At 36.9% G+C, this 25,280-nt stretch overlaps 4 protein-coding genes across 4 annotated transcripts; 1 reads left to right on the forward strand and 3 right to left on the reverse strand.

Moving 5' to 3' along the window:
* Positions 1-1,147: 1,147 nt before the first annotated feature.
* Positions 1,148-3,929, reverse strand: LOC137736432 (cytochrome P450 78A5-like). The gene is made up of 2 exons (XM_068475699.1): positions 2,940-3,929; positions 1,148-1,918 (listed from the first exon to the last, which is right to left on the reverse strand). The coding sequence occupies exons 1-2, from the start codon at positions 3,921-3,923 to the stop codon at positions 1,316-1,318; spliced, it is 1,587 nt and encodes a 528-aa protein (XP_068331800.1). The 5' UTR covers positions 3,924-3,929; the 3' UTR covers positions 1,148-1,315.
* Positions 3,930-11,624: 7,695 nt separating this feature from the next.
* On the reverse strand, positions 11,625-13,847 carry LOC137737688 (mitochondrial import receptor subunit TOM20-like). The gene is made up of 6 exons (XM_068477234.1): positions 13,624-13,847; positions 13,457-13,535; positions 13,171-13,340; positions 13,031-13,078; positions 12,147-12,245; positions 11,625-11,936 (listed from the first exon to the last, which is right to left on the reverse strand). Exons 1-6 carry the CDS (start codon positions 13,720-13,722, stop codon positions 11,811-11,813), a joined length of 621 nt encoding a protein of 206 aa, XP_068333335.1. The 5' UTR covers positions 13,723-13,847; the 3' UTR covers positions 11,625-11,810.
* Positions 13,848-18,352: 4,505 nt separating this feature from the next.
* On the forward strand, positions 18,353-19,687 carry LOC137738407 (uncharacterized). The gene has a single exon (XM_068478045.1). The coding sequence runs from the start codon at positions 18,407-18,409 to the stop codon at positions 19,508-19,510; it is 1,104 nt and encodes a 367-aa protein (XP_068334146.1). The 5' UTR covers positions 18,353-18,406; the 3' UTR covers positions 19,511-19,687.
* Positions 19,688-20,188: 501 nt separating this feature from the next.
* On the reverse strand, positions 20,189-24,218 carry LOC137735904 (65-kDa microtubule-associated protein 8-like). The gene is made up of 11 exons (XM_068475256.1): positions 24,111-24,218; positions 23,816-24,019; positions 23,405-23,662; positions 23,091-23,303; positions 22,669-22,824; positions 22,429-22,588; positions 22,173-22,324; positions 22,000-22,087; positions 21,636-21,709; positions 20,949-21,023; positions 20,189-20,758 (listed from the first exon to the last, which is right to left on the reverse strand). Exons 1-11 carry the CDS (start codon positions 24,192-24,194, stop codon positions 20,435-20,437), a joined length of 1,788 nt encoding a protein of 595 aa, XP_068331357.1. The 5' UTR covers positions 24,195-24,218; the 3' UTR covers positions 20,189-20,434.
* Positions 24,219-25,280: the final 1,062 nt, after the last annotated feature.

A 25,280-nucleotide genomic window follows, 5' to 3' on the forward strand; every position in this document is an offset into this window, starting at 1 on the left:
AAAACCAAGATTCGGTTTCTTTCCTTAACTTGCTTAACCTGCTGATTAATTCGTTAAATTTATAAGATAATATATTATAACAAATTTATATAGGTCTCATGTAATATATAAATTAATAATTTTTTTATTTATTTACAGTTTTGATATGAGAAGTCAATCGCTACTGTTGTATGTATGATATGTTGTGTTACTATGACTTTTGTTTATTTAAATAGAGTTTTTGTTTGGTTAAATTTTCATAAAATGAAAGGGTAATGCTAAATTTCTAAACCAAATTTTGTAAATCAAATGATGTGGATGTATACATTAAACAATGTACATTTATTTTTGGAACAATTAAGTAGATTCATGAATTTTACTTGGTTAAACGAATATCTAGAATTGTTAGTTCGTAAAACATGAAACAAATACAATGTACAAATATTTTAAAAAATAAGGAAAACCTCGATAAATTAATAAGTTATTAATTATTCGATAAATTAATAGTTCGATTCTAAATTAATAGATTTTTTATTACAGTGCTATTAATTTATAGAAGTTTAACGGTAGTGTCTTTAATACTTGGTTGGAGAAAGTAATCTCATATTCAATTTACGGTTTGTAGTAAAATTGATACTTAATTACAATTGACTGTTGTGGTGACATAAAATATTTGTGAACTTATGTCAAATTAAAGTTGTTTATTGACATAGACTAAAATTCTAAAGTAAAAACCAACGATACTGACGTGTGGATATGTTCCAATTACCATGTTTTTCAGTCTTTCAGAAAAGAAAATTTTATAAAGCGCTATGAATATATAGGCGGCTAGCACGTCTTGATTTGAGTCCCGGTGCAGGTAAATCAAATGATGTTAAACAGGAAGAGGCAAAAATGTATTAATCAAATGATGTTAAACAGGAAGAGGTAAAAATGTATTTCTTAATTTTTTCAATCCTAAAAAGATAGAATGTCACAAAAAAATCACCAACTAGTCCTCTTTTTATAAAGAAAAAGAGAACATAAAAGAAAACATATAGTCTGTAATAAAGTAACATGTTGAACATTTATGCAAAAGTTCAATCCACAAGCTTTTATAAATAGTCAAAACATTATTTTACAATGTTCATGAGCCAAGATTTACTTACTTACTTTTTTATGTTGGGTTTGAGAGTCCTTTCCTAATACCCCATTTTACTGGCCCCAGATACACTATGCAAACCACGCCCTACCTACTTCCAACACTACTCACACCATTCTACAATTTTTAATCAGTGCAATGCATATATATTTTCCCTAATTATTCATAACCACTAGCTTAGCTAGCTACTTTAGTTCATAATGCACTGCGTTGGACAACGTGGCATGTGAGTGGTTTTTTCATTTCGAGAGAGAGCTTCAAACACTCCGAAAGGTCAACAGGCTCTGCCGGTAACCATCTGAATTGGTGCAAAAACCTAGCAAGCCACAAGTGCACTGTAGCTAAACCCAACGCTTTACCCGGGCATACTCTCCGGCCCGACCCAAATGGTGCAAGCCTGAGATCCGAGCCCATTATTGACACGTCCTCCTCAATAAACCTTTCAGGCCTAAACACCATTGGGTCCTTCCAGATGGATGGGTCGTGGGTTATGGCCCACATGTTGACCATCGCAGTTGTGCCAGCTGGGATGAAAACTTTGTCCACGTGGACATCATGGACCGCGAGACGGGCCCATGATAGCAATGGGCCCGGAGGGTGCATTCGGAGAACTTCCTTGACTATGGCTTGTAGATACGGCAGGTTCGGAAGGTCGGAGTCTCGCACGTGCCTCTTGTTCCCCACGTGTGTGTCAAGTTCTTGTTGTGCTTTGGCTTGGATGTCTTGGTGTAAGACTATCCTTGCCATAATCCATTCAAGAAGTATTGCAACCGTGTCTGTCCCTCTAAATATCATTTCCTGGACAATGTCACAAAACCAAAAGACAATAGGCTTCGTTAATTTATGCACATAAAATCTTATGGTTGTACTAGGAGCTAGCAGATCAAAACTATTAGGGAAACAAATCTTAATTATATTAATTTAACCTAATATTATTACTATGCATGTGTATGTTCCACCAAGAATATAGAAAGGAGATCAACGTGTCGAGCATTAAAGAGAGATAGGTCATATTGTCAGATAAAACTCGTACGGAATATGATTTAATCATAGTAAATAATTTGTGAAAGGTTTCCCATCATATTATCGGGTTCATTTTTTATTTGAACTTGATGGTAACGGAATCTAAATCAATCTTCTTGATTATTTACAAACATTTAATGTTGACATATATATATATATATATTTGATTCAATAATTAAAAATAAGTGATAAAAGACTATTGAATCAAATTTAATGGTCAAATATGTATCAATGTTGAGACAAACATATTCAAGAAAAACCGACTCTAAATAAAACAATAATATAATTTAGAATCTTGCCAAGTTATCTAGCTAGGGTATGGTGTTATTATGTCACCAATCATGACTAAATAGCTTTTGCTGCTAAAATTTGACTCGATTAAGTCAGCAGGATTTTGGATTCTCACTTTTCATAAAGTCGTCCGATCTATAGGGAAAATTATCCCCCATAATTATTGATCTGTCACTTAACAACAATTTTTCACATTTTGAAAGGAAAAAAAAACCCAACAATTATTCACATGCATATAGATAATCGTTAATTTGAAAGTTAATAAGTTTTAGTGTATGCATATCAACAGTTGATAGTTATTCACTTATATAAATGTCATATACATTTTTTATATATCTAATTTTATGAATTTGTGTTTATTGAAGATGTCATCAATATTATATGATGCATACAACATTATATAAAGTGTGTATATATATATATAAATAGTTGCATATATATTGAGAAAATATAGTGAATTATATTAGGAACAATTTAAAATTAAGACAGTTTTTTGATTGCTCACCCATAAAACAGCCACCGTGTCTGAATCACTTAGTTTATCTTCTTCCGGCAAAGCTAGCAAAGCACTGAGAAAGTCACTGCCGCCACCGAAATCTCCTGCTCTTTTTCTTTCCCTCACAATTAGCCCCACCACAGACTTCACCTCAGCCGCCAATTTGTGACACTTCCTCTTCACACCATAAAAGTCCAAAAACCTCAAGGGAAAATAATCCTCCAAATTAAACCTATAAATCAAGTCGTACCCCTCTTGAACTAGCAACATTAGCGTTCGATTGGTGCTAACCTCCTTCTCTGAACCTAAATAATTAGTGCCAAATACACTCTGGATTATGTTATCCAAAGAACCCTTCTGCAATATTGCTTTCAATCCCACAACCCTATTTTCCTTCATCTCATCCCAAATTTTCACCACCATTTCATCAGCCACCTGTTGCCTTAGGGTTTCTAGGCCTCCGATTCTCCTCGGTGAAAACATATGCACAGCTGCTATCCTGCGCAGGTGGCGCCAATATGTTCCTGAAGGAGCAAACCCTATGGCGCGTTCAAACATTAGCAACTTAGCTGAGTGCTTGATCGGGCGGTCGGAAAACGACGAGCCTCCGAGGATTTGCCTAGCAGTGTCCGGATGGCTGCTGATGACGACACGCGTAGTGCCTAAGCTGAATGCCATGAGTTTGGTTGCCTTGAGGGATGTTGCCATACTGGAGAGTTTTTGATGGGCAAGAGAACCCATTTGATGGGGTAGGAACCCTATTATAGGCCACCCAGCTGGTCCTCGAAGGCTTGACCCGTTTTGAGAGTTTTGGTCATGACTGTAACATGACCATGCAAAGCCGCCGGGAACGAGCCAGTGGCCCAGGGAGATGAGGAAAAGGTTGAAGAATGAGAGGAGGAAGAGAGTGAGAGTGAGAGAGTTTGAGTACGACGTCGTAGCTCCAAACCAAAAGACTATGATTGAAAGGGTGGCTAGCATGAAGAGTTTCATAACTATTTGAAGTTAAGTGGGGGAATTCTAAAAGCCAGTAGAGTTACCTAGAAATGGACATTTGTCATGAAGATGGAATGTGGGTTGATTTGAATATATAGTATGTGGAAAGTTCACTGGGTTAAGGGTCTAGGTCAGTTTGTTAACCATGGTTAAGCATACCCAAACTAAGGACCATTTCTGTCCTTGTAAAGATTTCAAATGGAATATTTTTTTTTATATATTATTCATCTTGAAAAATGTTACTCGACCTTATTGAATTCTTTCAATTGTTATTTATTATGTTATTCATAATTGGTTGTTGGTGTACCATAAATGTGAAAACATATCAATAATATTGCCCACTCATGTATATAACACGTAGAATAATAATAATATTTGATGATTTATTCAGTGCACATAATAAGGGTTTTGTGCCATACACAATCTAAAAATTGAAAAGGTTAAATTATAAAAAATGAATTTATGTCAGTTCAAGAATGAAACCCACACTTGGAAGCATATCCCACCTCCAAATCAAAATCACAATCACGAATCCAAGCCTTTTGTTTTTGTTGATTTTCCGAACCAACTTGACGTTTGAAGATCCAAGAAGATCCCATCAACGACCATACATTTTCTGTTCAATGTATTCATTCAGGGCAACGAGCATGTGTTTGAAGATATATTTGTTCCAACACAAAATATTTATTGTTCTCATGAAACATGATAAAGTTTTAAATTTGACAATTATATGGTATTATTGTGTTGTTTATCTCGTGTTATAATATGGGTGTATCGATATGTTTGCGCCTAATGAGTAATTATTAGTATTTGTGATGGAGTTGTATGTGCTTAAGGTTGTATTGAAATTTTACATTGGTACATTGGTATATGATATTCGAGATTATATTGTTAAAGGCTTTTGTAAATATCATTGAGTAGAACGATAAAGTTAGTGGATTAAATGGTTGGTTTGTTAGGAGAGGAGAATTAGAAGGGATTGAACTTGCACCAGGATGCATAGGTGTGGTTGTTTTCCGACACTGCGGTAAACCGCCATTAATTGGAAATATCATTAGTTTTATGCCAAAAGAGTGTATATCTTGGTGGCACATAGCTTTGCTTGCTTTACAGTGTGAGCGAGAGGGTTATTTTGCTGGTCAGAAGATGGTCATATGTGGCTTCTAAATAATGTTAATTTAGTATTTGTCGATTTTCCATCAAATTTGCAAGGAGTTGTCAATTTTTTTGTTGAACGTTAACTCTAACCAATTATCGTCCTTAAACTTTTATAATTCGCTAATTTTCTCCCTTGTTGTGAGAAATCGGCAAAGACCTCATATGATCAACTAAATTTTGTAGTTGTTAGGAAAATGGTACTTTTTTTCCTCGGAGGCTTTTTACCAAACAAGGTTCTCCCAATGGCCTCCTTCGATTTTCGCAAATACTAGCAACATGTAATGTCACGGTCACATAGAAAATTTGTCGTGAAACCGATGCACACCAAGAAACAGCCGGTTGTCACATTGGAAAATATTGTTGAACTCATTTACCATGTGAAAATGAAAGCCAAAGTCCATAGAGTAGGCAAAAGCAGCTGGAACGCATCAACTCCAACATGTCTAATTATACAACTATCATCCACAATCTCAAACAAATTCGTGGGTAACAATTTGTTCTGATTTGTTTAAACTTAAACCCAACTAAATTAAATTGAATCAGTCGCTTCAAATTTCAACCCTTGATTCGACGGCTCTGTTTGTGGTTGTGTGCTGGCCCGCTGGGACTCGGGAGGTTCGCCGCCACATTTTTCGCCTGCACAAAATACATTTTTAATTATACAAAAAACACAATAATTTTATAAATCTGGGTTTCTTTAACGTTGTTTGGTGAGCCTCAGCCCATGATCTGCTTTTCGTACTACGTTAAATCTGCCAATTCAGATTAGAATAGTTAGGAAACCTCCAAAGTACCCTTGTTTTTCCGGCGGATTCTGAGACCAAATCTGAAGTTTTACACGTGGACTCCAAATCGCCCAACATATTTGCGGACCACAGAGGCCTTATGTTTCTCTGCGTCTCAGTGCACATGCCACCACCGACTCGTTTCCGTGCATTTCTTGACATAAAACTCCATAAAAATTCTAAAAGATGCTGGTGCCTCGGTGGCTAGGTGGGACATAAGAGGGGCTTAGACAATTTTTGTGATAATTTAATAGAGAATATATCAATAAATATCTAGTTATACTTAAAAAAAAATATAATATATATATAATTGTATTAAGACACGTAAATTGCAAAATAAAATAACATATAATAAAGTATTAAAATTAGAACATATTGAAATAATGGGAGCAAACAAATATTGAGTGTTCATCCAAGTATTCAATACGTTTCTTCCAATTTATTGAAAAATTAAAATCAAGATCTGTTTTCTATTTAATTAAGAGTTGCAACCTAGACAGGTGCTTAGCATGTCTAAACGTCAATTCTTAAATTTCAAACACTTATAGATTAATTATCACAGTAGCCAACCGTCTACTGCCTAAGTGAGACCTAGGTGGCTCTAGCTAGGAATTTTCAGAACTGGGAGATGACCCCTCTTGCGAAGTATTTTTATTTTAATCCCATTCGATAATAGGGGCAACTCTGCCAAATTCTCTCTCCTACATCCCACCATAGCAGCACAAGACCCTAGTTGATACCAAAACTATGTTCTGGGCCAAAAGTAAAATTGTGGGCAGTGAAAGATGGTAGGGACCTGGATTGGTAATTCAAGTAGAATTTCAACCCCTTCTTGATATGAGCCCAGCATTTAACCTGATGAGGATGACCTCAGGCCCTTTAAAGGAATGAATTTTTATTTTATTCAAAAAATGAAAATTGGTTATGGAACCCATTTCACATCGAACTTCAACTATCTGAACTACATGTATTGTAAGTCTCGATCATCCTTGTAAAAATCAATTCAATAAAAAATCATTTACCTATCTAATAATCACGATAAAAATTTCAATGTCTCTTTCAACACTTTGTTCGTCAATTTTTTAAAACTTCATTATATGCCTTGAATATTTCCAATTTAGCTAATATTTTGAAGGATGATCTTTGAGGTGCAACTTGAAAAATAAACAGTTCAGATTGTTAAAGTTCGATGTGATGTGCGCTTCACAACTAATCTCATTTTTATTATTAAAAAAATAAAAATAAAATTGAGGTTCCCCCTCCCTTAAAAGGCCTGCCGGATGACCAATCCAAGTGTCCCAACCATGATCACGTTGCTATTTATCGTTTGACAATCAAGCATCTAACATTCTTTCTCCAAAACATATAATGATGTTAAGACTATTAATCTATAAATCTCGCCCTTAGAGGAACAACTCGTATGATCAGTGATTCAGATCAAGAGTCTCAAAACCCACGTAAAAAAGTACATGCGATTAAAAAGTTCGCATATTCTCGCAACAAATTGATGCAATTTCAATTCCACTGCAGCCAAACCATTGGGTACAAGCATGATATGTTCCCGTTCCCGTAAAATACAGGTGCAGAAAAAGCAAGTTTCATAGACCATTTTGTTGAAAGAGACACACAGTAGACAGAAAAGACTACAAGAGATATCCATCCCTCCCTCCCTTTAATTCCCCAAGTTCATCAATGCGCAATATAAAGGCTTCCAAATCCAAATATAATAACCAATCTATCCAGCAAGATGTCTAATACGCAAAGATCCACTGTCAAGTATAATATCAACTATGACTCCGTCACACTCTAGTTCCGTCATACGTAGCGGACCCCACGAAACCACATACTAATTAAACTAATTAACAAAGTAAAACCATCTTTAGACTTTAATATCCAAAGCCAAAAACTTTGCCCTCCCTTTGCCAACCACAAACAGAGAGAATATAATGCATTTGCTATCAAAATAATATACAAACATGTACTAACCAAACCAGTTTTCGAGAGGATGTAGCCGACGCAAGCATCCAATACTTGATCTATCAATCAATTTGGAGGTTGCTCTCAATCCTAAAGCACCCGATATCATTGGAGCCTATCACCAATGCTGCACATCAAACTATAAACTATAAAGGAGGCAAAGCAAATGACCATAAAGTAAACCAAATTGAAATCCCACAACGCCGAAGGAAGAAGCATGGCGCCTGTCCTCCTGCAAAGTCTCATTAAACTTTGAAATTATTAAAGATAATGAGGACTCTACTTTGCACAAAGCATGAAAGGCAGATGCTAAACAAATCAATAAAAACTTTTGCAACCTAATATCTCCTTATTGGTGAAAAGAGCCATTATAATGGCCTATGAGGAGTGTTTAAAAAGAATTAAATCTCAGACAGAGACCACCAATTGGTGTTCAACCAACGGGGATCGACCAAAGAGGACCCTATTTTAAAACAAAAGACACACATACACAAAAAGTAGGGAGTCTTTGCGACAGGCAATATATTTTCCATAGTCCTATAAGGCTCTCCCCAGTACTAACAGACCCTTCTGGGAGGATCGAAAGAATAAACAAACCCTAAAAAAAGGCAACGAAAGTGGAATGCCTAGCTAACTATTGCTGCTTTTAACATTATCAAAGTATTTTCCTAGCATCCACCCAACAACCAGCCTGGATATATTAGGGACTAATACCATATTATGGTCTTGAGAGCATCTTTTGCTTCCACTAACGGCAAGGCGGCCAACGCGAAAATGCCACCTTACCCACACCAATAAGAGAAACTGGCGGCAGACCAGGGAGGAAGTTTTTTAATAATTAAACACGATGATGCATCCTAGATTCTGCAAATCATCCCTATTGGCACTGTTCTAAAAATTCCCGCCTAGGTGCTAGGAGGTTGGGCACCGCCCCGATTAGCCTCTAGGCGTTTGAAAAAGGCCGCCTAGACCTGCTTAAGTGTCCGCCTAGGTCGCAACTCCCACTTTGACAGAAAATCGATAACTTTCATTTTGCATTTTATTTTTTCAATAAAATGTAAAAGGCTTGTTGAATACTTGGATGAACACTCATTATATGCTTGTTCCCCATGTTTTCAATATGCTCTAAAACTTTATAATCTATATGTCATTTTATTATGCAATTTATGTATTCCAATACAATTATGTTTTTTTTTTTTAAAGTATAAATAGGTGTTTATTTAAACAATATACAATAAATTTATTGAAATCCGCCTAATCCGCCTAGGCCCCAGCCTGCCGCACGACTAGAGCCTAGCATCTTTTAGAACCTTGCCTATTGGCACCCCGCTTCAATCACTCAACCCAGTTCTTTCAAAGATTTTTTACCAGTCAATCTATTAAGCTTCCGAACATGACACCTATTTGGTATGCGGATCTTTCGAGTGAGCTATAAGAATAATATACTCTATGCTAATATGTTTGGTTCAAAGAGTTTGATTCTAGTTAATTTTTCTCACTAAAAAAGGAAAACAACTTCATCTCTATCATCACAACTGCAAGCAAATGGCCTTCAAAATATTAGATGATTTTGACCTTCAATAAACAATTTAAACAACTTTAAGGCCACAAAATACATACCAAAGAAGGGGAACCAAGAAAAAGAAAAGAAAAAAGAACGGTGTTAGGTTTACAAAGATTTTTATAATCGGCCTAACAGTAAGTTAAAATTTCCCAAGCCTAGAACAAAGCACTACAACTGCAAACTTATGAGGACAAGAACATGAAAGTTTCACAAAGAGTGGGGCTCAAAATGTTCTAATTATAGTTTAGACTAAGAGAATCATTACTTTGAAGGTCAATGATTGTTAATATAAAAGACTGAATGTTTAATATAGAATATTTACTAAAAGAGGAAAGAAGCTGCATTCCCAACAAATTTGTTCCTACAGTGACCAAACCATGAGCCAAAAGAAAGAGCACCAGAAATAAAGTAGGTCTCAACAGATTATCCACAGTTTTATTTCTAAGGATTTTGCATCACTACTTTTCTTAGACATCGCTTCCCGTACCAGATACACCCTAATAATTCTCATCTCGAGTAGGGAGTTATTATTAATTCAGTCCAGAGTGCAGTCAACTCAATTGTTAAGGATACTGAGTGTTAAGACAATAGATTTATAGCTCAGAAATGATTGAGATTTGCAAGTAAAAGAACTGATTACGAAGCTAACTTAAGTTTTCAAGCACACAAAATATTTCTGCCTGTAATTTTAGCTCCCAGGGCTTGGTCTTCCACATAATGAACCAAATAACTGGTAAGAAAAGCATAAGAACTTTATTTCCATGGAAGTGGGAGATTTCTATTGGTTACATAGAGGTGGCAAATCAACCCTGGGCTAATGGGTACCCATTAAGACCCATTTAGTTTGATTTCACCTTACACCATCATCACCACTACCAATCTCACCTCTATATTATGGGGGTGTCAAATTAAACGGGCCTTAATGGGTACCCATTAACCCAATGAGTTGATTTGCCACCTCTAAGTACAATGATCAAAGTGAACATTATAGTATGTACCCACATAGGAGTTTACCATGTAAAACATGAGAGGCGTACTCTTAGCCTATAGGAAGAGTTTCAGACCAAAATAATGGCTTGAGATAATAACTGACCAATATTATACTTCATCTCATTAAAGATGGTTAACTAAATCCCTTTATATTCACCACTTGTAAGTGTCAGCCTCCCTACGTGTGTTTTAACATGTTGATTTTTCTTTTCTAAGAGAACATCTAATGATTCATGCAGAGGAACATTTCATTGTGAAAGATTATAATGAATATTTTATAGTGCATTATCTTCCATGAATAAAGCATATTTGAAAAAAATAAAAACATGATTTCCATTAGTTCCAACTTCTTTTAAAAAATCTGACTTAGGTCTATCATGATTGGGTCAAGCTCATCATCATAAGGAAGTAACAAAGTATTTACCAATTTATATGCTTTGGGCACTTAACATGGATGATATATTAACAATTAGTTAATAATTATAGATTGGTGGAAATCCAAAATGTCCAACACCAGATTGCTAGAGCCATGTTGGTAAAACCATATTAGCAGCAGAAAATTCAACTGGAAATTTGGGATACAGATACATGTTTTCACTCGGCTTTTATGTTGCAGTAACCGAAGAAGAGGACTGGAAGCTTCAAACAATAGTTTGAATAATAAACATTTCTTCCATGGTTAACCCTGGGGGTAATAAGACAAGATAAACCATATAATTATTTCTCAAATGGTTCTCTTTAAGGAGGTTTCCACTAATACAGTCACCGCTACACTAATGGCAAAAACATAAGACAATGGAGGGAGGGAAAGACAGTAGTTGGTTGCGGAAAAGTGGTCATGCTGCCAATTTTTTCATAAAAAATCATCTCAAATTTTGGGCAGAGATTGTCTGTGGAGGGTTTAGAGCACACATCCAAAGACACAGGCAATTTTGGGCAGAGATGGTGATTTATCAGATTAAGGGTATTTTGTTTCAGTGAAGTTGGCTAGAGTTGCATCCTTTATAAGGTTGGCTAATTTGGAACTAAAAATAAAAGAGAGAATTCTAGACTAGACCTCTTAGGACACATATTTATCATACAACCAAAAAACAGAGAAATCCTGAGAAAACCTCTAGAGGATACCAAAGAGCAAGGCAAAGCAAGTAGCTCGATGGGATCATATGCAAACAAACCAACATAGACTATCCAATATTTGCAGAAGAGAAAACAATAATTCATATTAAAAATGATGTTCCTAATTATCATAGCAACATAGAAAAAGTTATGGCCAAAATCAACATGTACCAGCATATTACATGATTTACTTGAATTACTACAACTCAACCAGATGAATATCTTAAAGAAAATATTAACCTTCAACCAAATGCACTGGCAGGGTTACTTCATTCTTACGATATATAATAAAGCTTATCTTTGGGGTGGCGGTGGCATGTGGGATTTCGCCATTCCAACCCATGCAACAATGCCAACAGCAAGTATAACCCATCCCAATATGTCATACTTCAGATCACTGCTCTTCTTGGTCTTGGAACTCTGGAATAAATAACAATTTTATTAGAAGTTCAATGAAAACAAATGAAGTTTTCTTGCATCTATACACTAAGAAGCATTTGTGACAAACAAAGTAATTGAATACCAATATCAAATACAGCCAGCTGACAACCAAACACAGAAACATTTGTGACAAACAAACATGTTGGAACAGAATGCACTTAGAATAAAGTATTAATTTGATAATCTAACCTTTGCACTGGATGAAGAAGGAGCAGGACCCCCACCCAGAGTTTGTTGACCCAATGGTCCAAGCCCATGCTTATGGATCTCCATATGCAATTCTGGTGCCTATGAATACATGACCAACAATTACCTCCGTTGCACTTGCAATGTAGATTCAAATTAATGCAATTACATAAAAAGGGTATTAAACTAACTATGATAACAACCTCTTAAAATAATTTGTTGGTACTGAACTCGATAGTAGGTCCTAAAATTATCCAATTTACAGAACACGATTGCTTCTTACTATAAACATAAAGACACAAGACATTTCCTGATAAATGATATTGACCTTCAAAACACTCGCCCTGATACCTATGCTATAGTTAGTTAACCGCCGCCTCATATCCGCCCGCCAACAGTAGTTGTGCATGGTACCTAACTATATCTATAACATGAGAAAATCCTTCCCAACTATTATCCCTTCATATGGGATGACTTAACTCAGGTCCCAGGTCTGTTTGTTCTTTTTTGGTTTTTTAGGCCTTTGGCCACAATATACCAAATCATATTTATACAAAGTGAAATAAAACTTCTTCTGCCCACTCATACCCATAACCACTTAGATATATCCATGTCTGGCTGCAATTTAGCATCTGTGACCCTTAATCTGAAGGTTGTCATAGCCCAACAGATCATTTCTGAATTGTTTTCAAGTTTGAATTATCGTAAGTCTACAAAGCCCCCACCTTTTAACTTTAGTACCTACTAAATTCCTCTTTCCACTATATTACCTACTAAATATCTAAGGTAGCCAAAAAATCTTCGAGGTCAATGTACGACCGTTTCACAATACAATATTACAATATCACCAACAGAACAGCCTGCAAGTGGAATCACAGTAGCAATACCTTAGATGTGACTTCTAAGGACTTCTGATAAAGCTCATTACCCGGGTCCTACAAAATCAAACCTACTGTTAATGCTCTCTTGGATTTTAGAATACTCAAGTATAATACAATTTGAAAATTCGGATATGCAATAATATAACCTCATCCGCCGCCCTCTGGAAAAACCCAGTGGCCTTATCTAAATAAGGCCTTGCCTCGTCGAGATCAGGGGTGAGAAATGCAAAAGAGGTGTGGGCATTTCCTAGGCACCACAGCGCATCATGCTTCGTGGGATTTATCTGCAAAGCCTCCTCCAGCTTCGAAATGCAATCTAATCAAAATTTTACGTTCAATTGAATACTCATTACAGAACACAAATTCCAATCGAAAAAAACACCAACACAACTACTAATTAGGGTTTATGAACGCATAATAATAAAAAATTACCAGTAATCATGCTCTTCGAATCCGCAATGCTCTGAAACTGCGACAGTTCGAGGAGCGCTCCTCCCCATTTCGTCAAATTCTGCAGTAAAAAACGACACGGTTAATGCACACCAGGTGAAAATTTGACAGAGATAGAGAGAGAGAGAGAGGGGAGAGAGAGTACGAACATCGGCGTCGAGAGGGTTCTTAGCGTAGTTAACTTCGGCGGTTTTGCGGGCGTGTTCGAATAGCAAGAGGCGATCGAAGTCTTCCTGAGAGAACTGCATGGCGACTGATTCAGGTGGATGACGGCGATTTTTGGTGCGAAATAGGTTACCGTGACTCACTCTCTGGCTCAGAGGAGGGAGTTAGGGTTCTTGCGTTTGTTTCTTTTTTTCTTTCGAAGGGGGATGAAGAAAAGTAGAGAACTTTGAGTTCGAGCGACACACCACGGCAGGATTTCGCGGTTGACACGTGTGTAATCTGTCCGTTCTTCTTCCAAGTTAGGAAAACTTGATTCATTTCGGACTGGTTTGACATTGCTGAAATTATTTTAAAAGTAATTTTTTTTTTAAATTAGGATTCAAATTGTGTTTAGTAAAAGGTTTATTATATTGACACCCCACATATTATTAAATAAATCTCACATGCTTAATACATCTCACATTTACTTTTTCAACTAAAAATTATTTTAACACACTCCACTTATTTCTTCATAATACGTTCACACTCCACATTCTCAACATACAACTTACATTTTCACATGCAACCCCCACATTCATTAAATTTTATTATGTTAAAGTTCTGTTAGTCGATGCATCTGTTACCTTAAATAAAACATTATAAAAAATTGATCTGAGCTTATATTCTTGCTCATGTGGTTTTTATTATTTTCCATGGAATGATCTTGGGTGTACTATCCACACACTTTATTTAACTTCTCACACATCCTTTGATAATTTTTGTCCGTTGATCTTCTTCAATTCATCTAATCCACACACTTTATTTAACTTCTCACACATCCTTTGATAATTTTTGTCCGTTGATCTTCTTCAATTCATCTAATCCGACGGCCAAAAATTCAAAAGACGTATGAGAAGTAAAACGGAATGTGTAGATATCACACCCCATGATCTTTTGTTTCCTTCTTTTTGTCCAACAGATAGTTTTGCTACTTTGACTTTCTCCTTTGCTTCTATTTAACATGTTGAACCATCTCCTCTCGGTGACTGGGTGTTGGCATCTTGGTTGTGGATGATGGTATTCACTTGCTTTGTTTAAATACCAATTTAGCCATGAAGATCATTTTTTTTTATTAGAGCTCATAATTTACTAATCTATCTAAATGTCAAATCCGAAAAGTTCAGTGCCCACAACCAATTTAGCCATGAAGATCTTTTTTTTACCAGAGACCATTTATACCCTGCTATTCCCAGGTTAAAAATTCGGTTCTGCAATCATGCTTGAATGATATTGCACCTCTACCCATCCTAAGAAATAAACAGCAAACATGCTTAAAAAAATTTAGCTAAAGAAAGAAAAAAAAACACTACTAAACTATCTCAAAGAAGATTTGAATATTTCAGAATATATCTTTGCCTGTTATGTTGCAAAATACTTAACATTAAAAAAACATAATGACAAGACATTGTGAGTGTAGGTGTGTAGAAAATTATAAATAAACTTACGTGTAGTTTTAGGATTTTTTTTTTTCATGATTTGGGGTGTAGGAAGAAAATAATTGCTTTTTTTTATATTTTTAAATTTTAGGTTTTATTTTTTGAGAAAAATAGGGTTTAAATAGTCATTTTATACAAGCCATTTAACACTAAATATTAAGGGGGGTGTATTCAACAATTTATGGGGTGTTATTAAAAAAAAACCCTTAGTAAATTAAAAAAAATGCTTTTTGTCAAAATCATGGGTTCAAAACAGCAAAAAGCAAAAGCAGCTCTACACCTGCTTCTGAAAACAACACTTTTTTTTTTTCACGGCACATCAACTCTAAACTAGCCATTCGACGTGAGATATGGAAAAGGATCCTCTCCGGATCCACTTTGTAGGGATCCACACATCCTACCCGTTCATCGTACATCGTGCGACCAGTTTTCATCAAGTACTATTAGTGTTTAATTTTATATAAAAAAAGGTGAAATGATTTCTGACCGCACGATGCATGATGAATGGCTAAGATGTGAGGATTCCTACAATTTGGATCCAGATGTGATCCAAATCCGTGAGATATATCACTAAGGATGACATCAAATCTTCTGCACCCAAAATAAGTGCGGTTTTTCTGTGGCCTTAATAAGTGTTTGACGCATATTAAATTTATGACAACAAAATGTAAAATAATAAACACATATTAGACACTTATTAGGGTCGCATGGCGGTCACACCCATTTTAAGCGCATAAGATTTGATCTCAATGTGATAACTCAATTTCGATTCGAAAAGTTTTGAAATATTACTTCTTTTAAATTTGAAATTGAAATGTTAAAATTAAAAAAAAAAATACAAAACGAATTTAAATGTTTTGAATCATATCTAAAAATTTTTGAAACTTGTCTAACTCTATATATACACAACGGCTTCGTTTAGCATGTCGAATCAAAGTATCTTTTAAGGAGATGTAAAAAAGGTCCACATTAGCAATAACAGTAAAAGCATAACACAAGTGTTTTCCAACCAAGATGTCAATTTCTATGTGGCATGACATGAAATGGCAGTAAAGATGGTTGCTGTCAAATTTGACAACAACTTCAAATAATTTTTAATTAATTATGAAATATTTTTTTAATTATTTATAGGTTTAAAGTATTGCCTTTTCATTTCCTTTATTTACCAATGCAATGTTTAAATTAGGGGTACAACTTGGGTTGGGTCAATCCGAACCCACCCATGTCCAACCCAACTTTAAACCCGAACAAGTGGGTTTTCTTTTAGTTATAACCTGCCCGAACCTAACCCAATTTCAACTAGTTCATTGATTGGGTTGATTTGGGTTGATCATTTGCCCGTCCATCCCTAACCCAACCTAACCCGACTAACCAAACCCAATATAACCAGATTGTAACCCATATCAATTAGTGCTCATACTACACCTAAGCGAGCCAAATCCAAAAACCAACGCACTTTCTAATTTTTTTGTTTTTAATAAATTACCCTTTATAATTACTTAAGCTTTTAGGGAATAAGAGGCTTTAATTAGTCAGTCCATACTCGTAATCTCTAAATCCAGAAGCTTTATAGTAGATGGATTTATGAAATTAAAGTTAGCTAGCTTTGACGCTACTTGGTATATTTTTTTTATGAATTCTTAGAAACTAAGTTGTTACAAGATTAAACTTGAAAAAGTTGGACAATCTGAACCCAACCCTAGTAAACCATAACCCAATTAAACCCAAGCCCAAATAAACCCGAATGAAACCTAACTCGAACCCGAGCTCGAATTGTAAAAGTTGGGTTAGGATTGGGTTGACCTTCCAACCCGTCCAACCCGCCCGAATTGCACCCCTAATTTAAATTAGTTCATTTCCATTCTTTACCTAGCTCTTTCTCCATAATTTTCTCACGAATTACTCTAGCGCCTTCCAGGGCCATCATCTCAGCTAGTATTCTGTCTTCTCTCTCTCTTTCTCTCTCTCTCTCTCGATGAAGAAGGAAATGGGGTTTGGGTGTGCGGCTGTGTATGGTTGTTAGGGTGAGGATTTAGCGGTGGAATAAGTTGGAATTAAGGCTAATTGACGAAGAGATTGTTGGCCTGTGTTGCAAATGTGCGTGGCAAACATCCATGGCCGCATCGGCTGCGTTTAGATTAGAGTTGGTAGTAACACAATGCTTTACAACGTTTGAGTATAAGACTTGATCCTCTTATTTGATCTCTGAAGATGTGTGTGTGGTTGATTCAAGGGTCCTAAAAACTTGACCTTGAATACGACTTGATTTCTTCGAGGGCTGTTGAAGCTTGATCTTAAACGGAGAGGGACTGCGAGGAGTTTCACGTGGTGGGTGGTCTTTTGCTTTGGTGTTGATGAATCAACATTTGCATTTGTTGTGCTTGTTGATTCTTCATGAGTTTGATGAAGAACACGAGTGTTTTGGCGTTTAAGCGTGTAAGGGTGTGTGGATGTGAGAGGTCTTTATTTGCCTTAGAGCCTTGTTATAGGCCTTTCCATGTCTTGATTGAGGTTTTATTCGGAATTGATTCTGGATGATTAATTAACGAAAGAATCAAGACTTGATTTGGACTTGATTCACACCCGTTTGGATTTAATCAAATAATTTTTTATTTAATTAAATAAATCAATCAACTTCATCCTTAATTGAAACTTTTCGTCGTAATCACAACATCTTGTCATATTACATGGGGACTAACAAAATTAATCCTTTTTTTTTGTCCTGTCGTATTATAAGGGGACTAAAAATTAAATAATTTTGTTTCGACAAAAAAAAAGATTAATTTTGTTAATGAGTATTTCATTCATCTAAAAAACCTTTTTCATTTATTCCGATCCTTACTAACTTTTCGTTTAGTTATACAAAGAACATGTTCGAGGAAGTTACTACGCTCACCGCCTGGCTCAGCCCCTACGCTTGCCACGAACTTGAATCATCACGTGGCTGCTAAAGCAAGCTAAGCTTCACGAATCAGAAGGCACCAAACCTAGTTAATTGTTTATTATTACGATTTCATGAAAAAACAACAAAAACAAACTTTTGGCGGAAACGATATTTCACATGGCGGGTACAAAACGTTATACCCAAATAGCCATCGATTAAAGTTCCAAAGAACTATGAACTGGTCACGGCGCAGTGGCACACAAAGTAATATAACCTCTAATGCAAGTGCAATACCGTCTATTAAATATGATAAACTGAATGTTTCCCGCCAATTCAAAACCCTAAAACATCATTTTCTCCCTTTCGAATACACATTCCCGAATCCCCACCAGAGCGTCGCCGCCACCAATGGCAGAAGAAGAGATCGCAGCACGAGAGGAACAGAACCCAGCAGGAGAAGAAGAGAACCCAGCACAAGACGAAGAAGAGAACCCAGCAGACGAAGAAGAGAATCCAGCAGTCGAAGAAGAGAACCCAGCAGGAGAAGAAGACGAAGAAGAGATCCCAGCAGACGAAGAAGAGAATCCAGCAGTCGAAGAAGGGAACCCAGCAGCAGAAGAAGAAAACCTAGCAGGAGAAGAAGAAAGCCCAGCACAAGAAGAAGAAGAGAACCCAGCACAAGAAGAAGAAGAAGAAGAAGAGAACCCAGTACGAGAAAAAGAGAAGGCGGCAAAGGGAAAAGGGCAGGTAGGAGCAGAAGAAGGGAACGGGAATCGGATCCGACCTGAATTCCCAAACGGTCGGGTCAAGAGGATAATGAAGCTGGACAGGGACATCAACAAGATCAACTCGGAAGCCCTACTCCTCGTCTCGTACTCCGCCCAGCTTTTCCTCGAATTCCTGGCGGAGCGGTCAGCGGAGGTCGCGACGGAGAGGAAGCGCAAGGTCGTGAAGCTAGAGCACATGCGAGTCGCGGTCAAGAGGCACCGCCCGACATGCGATTTCCTAATCGATGAGCTTCCCGTGCCCTCTCAGCCGTTCGATCATCCGGCAATCGACCGGAGTCAAGGTCACTCTGTCGCCAGTAGTTCAGCCCCAGCTAAACGAGACCGGAGCCGCACCGCTGCCGCTAGACCAGCCCCAGCGGGCACTCGTCGGATCGATGGTTTCTTTCACAAGCTGACAAAAAAAGCCCCGATTCAGACAGAAGAAACCCCAATTGAGATCGACGAAGCGCCAATCGAGAGCGACGATGCCCCAATTGAGATCGACGAAACACCAATCGAGAGCGACGATGCCCCAATCGAGAGCGACGATGCCCCAATCGAGAACGACGAAGCACCAATCGAGAACGACGAAGCACCAATCGAGAGCGACGATGCCCCAATTGAGAGCGACGATGTCCCAATTGAGGTCGATGATGCCGCAATTGAGAGTGACGAAGCTTCAATGGAGAACGAAGAACCCCTAAATGAGACCCACGGAGCCCCAATTGAGATCCACGAGTCATAATCTCAGGTCTTTGTTGGTCGAAAAATGAAACATTTTGTTTGGTCAGGTTGTGTAATGGTGAGAAATCCATGGAAACAGGGAGTCTGATTCCAATTTTTGTAATTATTTATCTAATTATCCAATGCATTTGATATTTTGATCTTGGCGGATATTGATTACAATGTGCTGTATGCAAGTTTTTCTATAAGTCTTATATGATGTTTTAATCGATTTGCTTCTTGTCATCATCGTCGATGAGAAGTGGGGTATTGAAACTGGAAGGGGATATTTCGTCTCTTAGTTTTGTTCATGAGAAATGATTGAGTTTCATGTTTTTCTATGTATATGATATCGAAAACAGAGCAAATAGATTAGATTAATTTAGTGCATGAGCAACAGGGACAAACCTTTGTTGAAGACTGTCAAAGAGACGAGAAAAGCACAAGGCATGCCCTACATTGCTCACATATTTCGCAATAGACTCGTAAGTTATGAGGTATAACTATCAATGCCGTTCAGTGGGGATGGGGAAAAACTCTACCATTCTGCTCCCATGTATGTTTGTGCGTAGTTCAAAACAGAATTCTTTACTTTCTGGCCTGTGTTCATATAGCTTTGATTTGCTTTCTCTTTTCTTTTCATTTTCAATATGGAAGGTTACCGAAAATATGCTTAATATTTTACTTTTTCTAACTGCAGTACATGGTAGTAATAAGAAAACAATCTTAGAACTTATTTATTTGCATTTGCAATTACAGATGTCTAAAAGCTCTAGACATTTCTGCTGGTACAGGGGTGATTTTTAAATACAGGCTCTTGCTGAAATGCTGAACTGAACTTATTTTTCTGCACGATCTGTTAGGTATTTCCGCGCTACTAACTCTCGCACACCTCTGCTCTTTGTCCTCCCTTAGGACAAGACGATTGACAACTCAGACACAATAATCAGGGAGATTGTGGGCCAGAAAATGTTGATACCACCGAAGCTGTTTCATCTCTAAGGTGAGAAACAAGGCCAGGTCGAGCGAACAACTTTTGTCTATGTGCCTTTTTACCTTCCTTTATAAAGGAGATGCCTTGAGTAGCTGAGTTTATGCTGTGTGGCCCCAATTGCTGAAGGCCCAGTGAAAGCCTTCTGTTTAGAGGCATGGCGTTGCTAAAACCTCCGTTCACACTCCTGATTGAAGTTCGCCTTGTACTGGTGCTTGGCCTGGTTATGACCAAATTTTCTTGCTCGACTACTACTTGGCTTTGGACCTTCTTCATTTCCTGTGAGGGAAAGCTTGCCTCGTCATGTTGGTAAGAAATTCCAAAAACACAGGCCAGAGGACCATTGTGGAATGAGAAATTGTTATTTCGGGTTACATGCGACTAGATGTCTTACTGGAAAACTACAAACATATGAATGAAGACACAACACTTTCGTGAACCTTTCATTGTATTGTAAAATAAAACTAACCCGTTGTCTTTGCTTGTCCTCCTCCTTTTCTTGCCTTAGCACATTATACTCTTCCAACATTGCTAGGAGAGGTACCTGCATGACATGTTTTTCATGAACTGTATTTGACTGCACTACCAGTCTGCCAGAGAGAGAGCATGGAATATTTTTTAAGACACCCATCAGTACAGTGTAAAGAAGGTAGATACCGTGATATTCCGTTGAAGTACAAAACTGTGAGACATTCATAGAATCCTGGAACAATAGTTTCATAATTCGTTGTCATCCTTAATCCATATATTTCCAGCTTTTGTTATCTTCTTATCACATCGATCAATGGTTGCTTTTTAAAGATAATAGTTATGAAACAAGAGGTGGCATTTAACATTTGTATGTGCATTCATCTAATGAGGTCCCACTAGTCCAAAAATTGAGAAAAATATATAATGTTTGAGTGGAAAAAGGTCTCCCAAAAACACCAGTCTTTGGATTCAGATTCTGAAATTCCAATTATTCCTTCTTTTGAGTGATTTTTCTTTGATTATGGAAATTTGTTGAACTTGAACTTCTCTACTCTAGTTTCAATACAGTATAACATAGTGTATTAAATTGTATCGGTCAGGACTCGGATGCTATTCACAAATCAGGGATTCAGAATTAAATAGGAGAAGATTGTTTTATAATATTGCAGAGCTGTATGTTACGTACCTCATCATACAGGAAAGTTTTCTTTCTTTCTTCTTCCCAACTCTTAGTATTTGCTATTAGCAAATCCACCAAAGCTGCATGTTGTGGCATTGTGAGAAAACTTATCTTTATTGGATGCCATTAACGGTATGATGCAAAAGCATAGCACATACATTAAAGTTTTTTGTTTTCCTTTGTTTGGTGTTTTGGAAGAATACTCAAACTCATCCAGCTAATGATATTCTTATTATTTTATTATCATTGCATATTGCAACAAAGTTTACTGATTGTATGTACACTCTGAGTTGTGGACCTCGTATATATGAGAATCCCGCTTCTGTTGTGAGTGAATGCGTATAGCTAAGAAAACAGTTCTTGATTTTACCTGGGATTTTGTTGACTAATACTCGGGCACGTTCTGCACGTTTCAGGTTCTTGTGTGCACCTCTGCTGACTGAGTACCGGTTCTCGTCCTAAAAGACATGTTTGATTAGTAAAAGTGAAGTCTATGTGTGTAAAAGGTACGAGCCTACTGCAAATGTAGATCCATATACTGACTCTACTGTATTCTTCCAACCAACGCTCCTCATCACGTGCTAGCATCCACTTCTCCACCTTTTCCATAATAGTCATTCTGCTAGAAGCTTCTTCTTTTGCTCTTGATATCTGTTGATCCATGCTCGTTAGGAGATCTGCATGATCGATCTCCCCTGTTGTACATCTAGGTCAGTTAACTGTCTACTTTATCCATAAACAAACAAATTAAGACAGGTTTTTTTTTTTATGAAAAAAAATGAAAATCACTGAATCGCACCCGAGTTGATGAGGTTAATTAGATTATCAATCTCTGATTGCAAAGGAATCTCCATGTGTGATTTATTGCGTATCTCCTTGAGCTCATTCTGTTTCTTGAAAAATAGCTCTTTCATCTTGCTTGCTTTTAATTGATCCAGTCTCTTGACTTCAGCCTCAGCCTTTAAAATGAATTTGAATGATGTTATTTCTCTTTTCCGAATTCCTATACATTGAATTGCCATCAAAATTTTATACTTGCCTGTTGTATTATATTTAGGGTTAGGCTTCCTGGATCTGATACTTCTGCTGATGAAAGTGATAATAAGCCAGTAACATGGGAAAACGATTGACGATCTTTGTAGGGTGTGTCCATGAGATCCCACAAGTTTGTCAATGCTTTGCCAAGATGGTGAAGCTGAAAATGTATATGCAGAAATAATCAAACTGATGCTTTATGTAACCAGCGAGTTTGCATCTTTCCCAGAAGAGTAGATTTGTATGTTGAAAATGGAAAACAAAGAAACTAGGGGAAAATAAAATTTAAAGAGATAAATCGAAATAATACCAAAACCATAGAATTTAGTTACCATAATTTAGGCTACTTAGTCATTCTTTCTGTAATTGTATCCCAGTGTATAACTAAAGAATCGTTACTGGTACAACTGCACAAGTAATTATCACCTTTTCGAGTCGCTTTTGCTTTTCTTCCTCAAGGGATTCCACTGTGCTGTTAAGTTTAGCCAAAATACTGTTGCTTATATTTTTGGCTATCCCACATAATTCATTCAAGCTTGGATGAACCTTGGTGATAACCATTGAGGCGTCTGTTCCTAATATCGAAGACAAATTGTGGACTGCATCTATATATTTTTCGACCCTCATGAGCCTTTCATTCTGCAAGACAAACATAGAACTTAAAAGAAGATTTGTATTTTCATTAGAAGTACATATTCTTTTGTTGTCCACGAAACAGTTTCTGAACTACATTATGGTACCTTCTCGTTGTGGAGTCTTTGTAGCTCTGTTTGATACTCCTCTAGTTTCTTTAGTGAAAGATCATTCTCATTCACCGTGACATTCGATGATGAGTCTTCGTACTCTGACTGACCTGCTATTTCGGCAGAAATTTTCTGAATTTGCCCTTGTACTGCTCGGAACTTATTCATCCTATCTTCTTTCCTCAATCTCATCTCCCTCAATGCCGGCGTGAGTGAATCCAACTGTTCCTTCAGTGTTCCCACCATTTTTTCTGGCTGATGAGGTAATAAAAAAATCAGCCCAAGAAAGTAAGAGTTCTTATATTTTCTCAGTATTCACATTTGTATTCCGATCCTATATTAACATGCATGCAATGATTAATAGCCATATTAATTTACTGAGTTAACAGGGATTGATAGATAATGTACCCGTCCAGGGAGAGACCGTTCGCCAAGGGACAGAAGAAGATGGGTAAATTCAGCCTCAGCTTCAGCCAACTCCTGGTGCAGTCGAGCTCTCGAGGTATTTGCAGTATCAACCTTCTTCCTATAAACCTCCAGACACTCCTGCTCTAAATCCAGCAGCACCTTCTCCCTTTCAAACTGATCTTGTCCAACTTCATTCCAAATCTTCTGTTTCATGTAAATTCAGAAAAGCAAAAGTTTCAGAACGAGAATCATTCAAATGCATTAGTTATCCGATAAATGTAGAAGGAAATCTTGCCTGCAATTCCTGAAGCAAGTATCCGCACGAAGTTTCCAAAAGCGTGGAGCTTCGCATTCCAATCGGCGTCTGAAACGAACCCATCTGAATGTTTTTCTTCTCTGTGTTCTCCAGTGATCAGAACAAAGCCAAGTTAAGGGCGGTGTGGAAACAGAAAGAAAGTGGGAAGTTCCTTGATAAGGCAGAGTGTGATATGGTGGACCTCTTGGGTGTGAGTTTTGCTTAAAAGACAAGTGTGGAAAAAGGTAGGTAATTTCCAAGCTTTGAGTTCAAGGATCTGCACTTTCTTCAGCTTTTGTGGCTTTTGCTCTTTCTTTTCTTTTTTTTTCCCTCTTTGATTATTTGAATTTAAACTTGAGGAGAAATTGTTGCAGTTAGGGTTTCTTATTCAAAGATGTGCACGCCTGTTCTTGCACCGCACTGACCAAGCTTTGACTTAATTCCTAAGCAATATCAAATCCATGTGGATTGGGGAAGAAGAATATGGTTTTGCCCTTTCACTGTTTTAGTCTGTTTTCCATGCTTTATTTAGCTTCTATACTTTGTATTAGGAACATTTGATCAACAGCAAATGTTTTGATTGATCTTTAGTTATTTTTTTGTTAACGAGAAGGTAATTCGAACTTTAGACATTTTCCCGACATTTGAGAGAAGGTACCACAAAACTCATTTAAAATGCTTATCCATATTCTTCGGAAATGGCAAGATCTTTGTTGCAAGGAGTTGACCCGTATCATCTTGACTTGGTTTTTATTTCTCTATATATATTTTTGTATTATTTCTACGTAATAAGTGTTTTTATTCATTGGAAAGCGTCATTTAGCCCTTCTAAATACCATCTCAGCAAACTTTAAGATCCAATTAAAAACGCTCATAAAAAAATCACTTATACTCATAAACACTTTCAGTAAAACATATTTCCATTAGAAGCGCATTAAAAAGTTTATTAAAACTCAAAGTGCCCGTACTTCACTAAAAAGGCACTCCAAAGTCTTAGAACAAGAAATTATTATTATTTTTTTTTATTTTTTGCAAAATGTTATCACATGTGTTTTTTATTATTTGAAAGCGCTTAGCCATTCCCAAATAGGACTAGTTGGTAGTGATTGATTCATTATCAATCATACACTAATCCTCGATTAATTGTGGGATTTTGGTTTGGTAGCTCAT

The sequence above is a fragment of the Pyrus communis genome, chromosome 6 (assembly GCF_963583255.1).
Source record: "Pyrus communis chromosome 6, drPyrComm1.1, whole genome shotgun sequence".
Classification (NCBI taxonomy): domain Eukaryota; kingdom Viridiplantae; phylum Streptophyta; class Magnoliopsida; order Rosales; family Rosaceae; genus Pyrus; species Pyrus communis.

What these genes read in the sequence shown, in the direction of transcription:
- LOC137738407 (XM_068478045.1), top strand. Translation starts at nt 18,407, where the DNA reads ATGGCAGAAGAAGAGATCGCAGCACGAGAGGAACAGAACCCAGCAGGA.
- LOC137737688 (XM_068477234.1), bottom strand. Translation starts at nt 13,722, where the DNA reads ATGCAGTTCTCTCAGGAAGACTTCGATCGCCTCTTGCTATTCGAACAC. An exon ending in AGAACCCTCTCGACGCCGAT is followed by an intron (nt 13,536 to 13,623) that starts GTTCGTACTCTC and finishes TTTTTACTGCAG; the next exon opens with AATTTGACGAAATGGGGAGG. An exon ending in CCTTAGAAGTCACATCTAAG is followed by an intron (nt 12,246 to 13,030) that starts GTATTGCTACTG and finishes ATGTATTCATAG; the next exon opens with GCACCAGAATTGCATATGGA.
- LOC137736432 (XM_068475699.1), bottom strand. Translation starts at nt 3,923, where the DNA reads ATGAAACTCTTCATGCTAGCCACCCTTTCAATCATAGTCTTTTGGTTT. An exon ending in ACACGGTGGCTGTTTTATGG is followed by an intron (nt 1,919 to 2,939) that starts GTGAGCAATCAA and finishes GACATTGTCCAG; the next exon opens with GAAATGATATTTAGAGGGAC.
- LOC137735904 (XM_068475256.1), bottom strand. Translation starts at nt 24,194, where the DNA reads ATGGGTTCGTTTCAGACGCCGATTGGAATGCGAAGCTCCACGCTTTTG. An exon ending in ATTAGTCAACAAAATCCCAG is followed by an intron (nt 21,710 to 21,999) that starts GTAAAATCAAGA and finishes CACAACATGCAG; the next exon opens with CTTTGGTGGATTTGCTAATA. An exon ending in AAACTTTCCTGTATGATGAG is followed by an intron (nt 21,024 to 21,635) that starts GTACGTAACATA and finishes CATGTCATGCAG; the next exon opens with GTACCTCTCCTAGCAATGTT.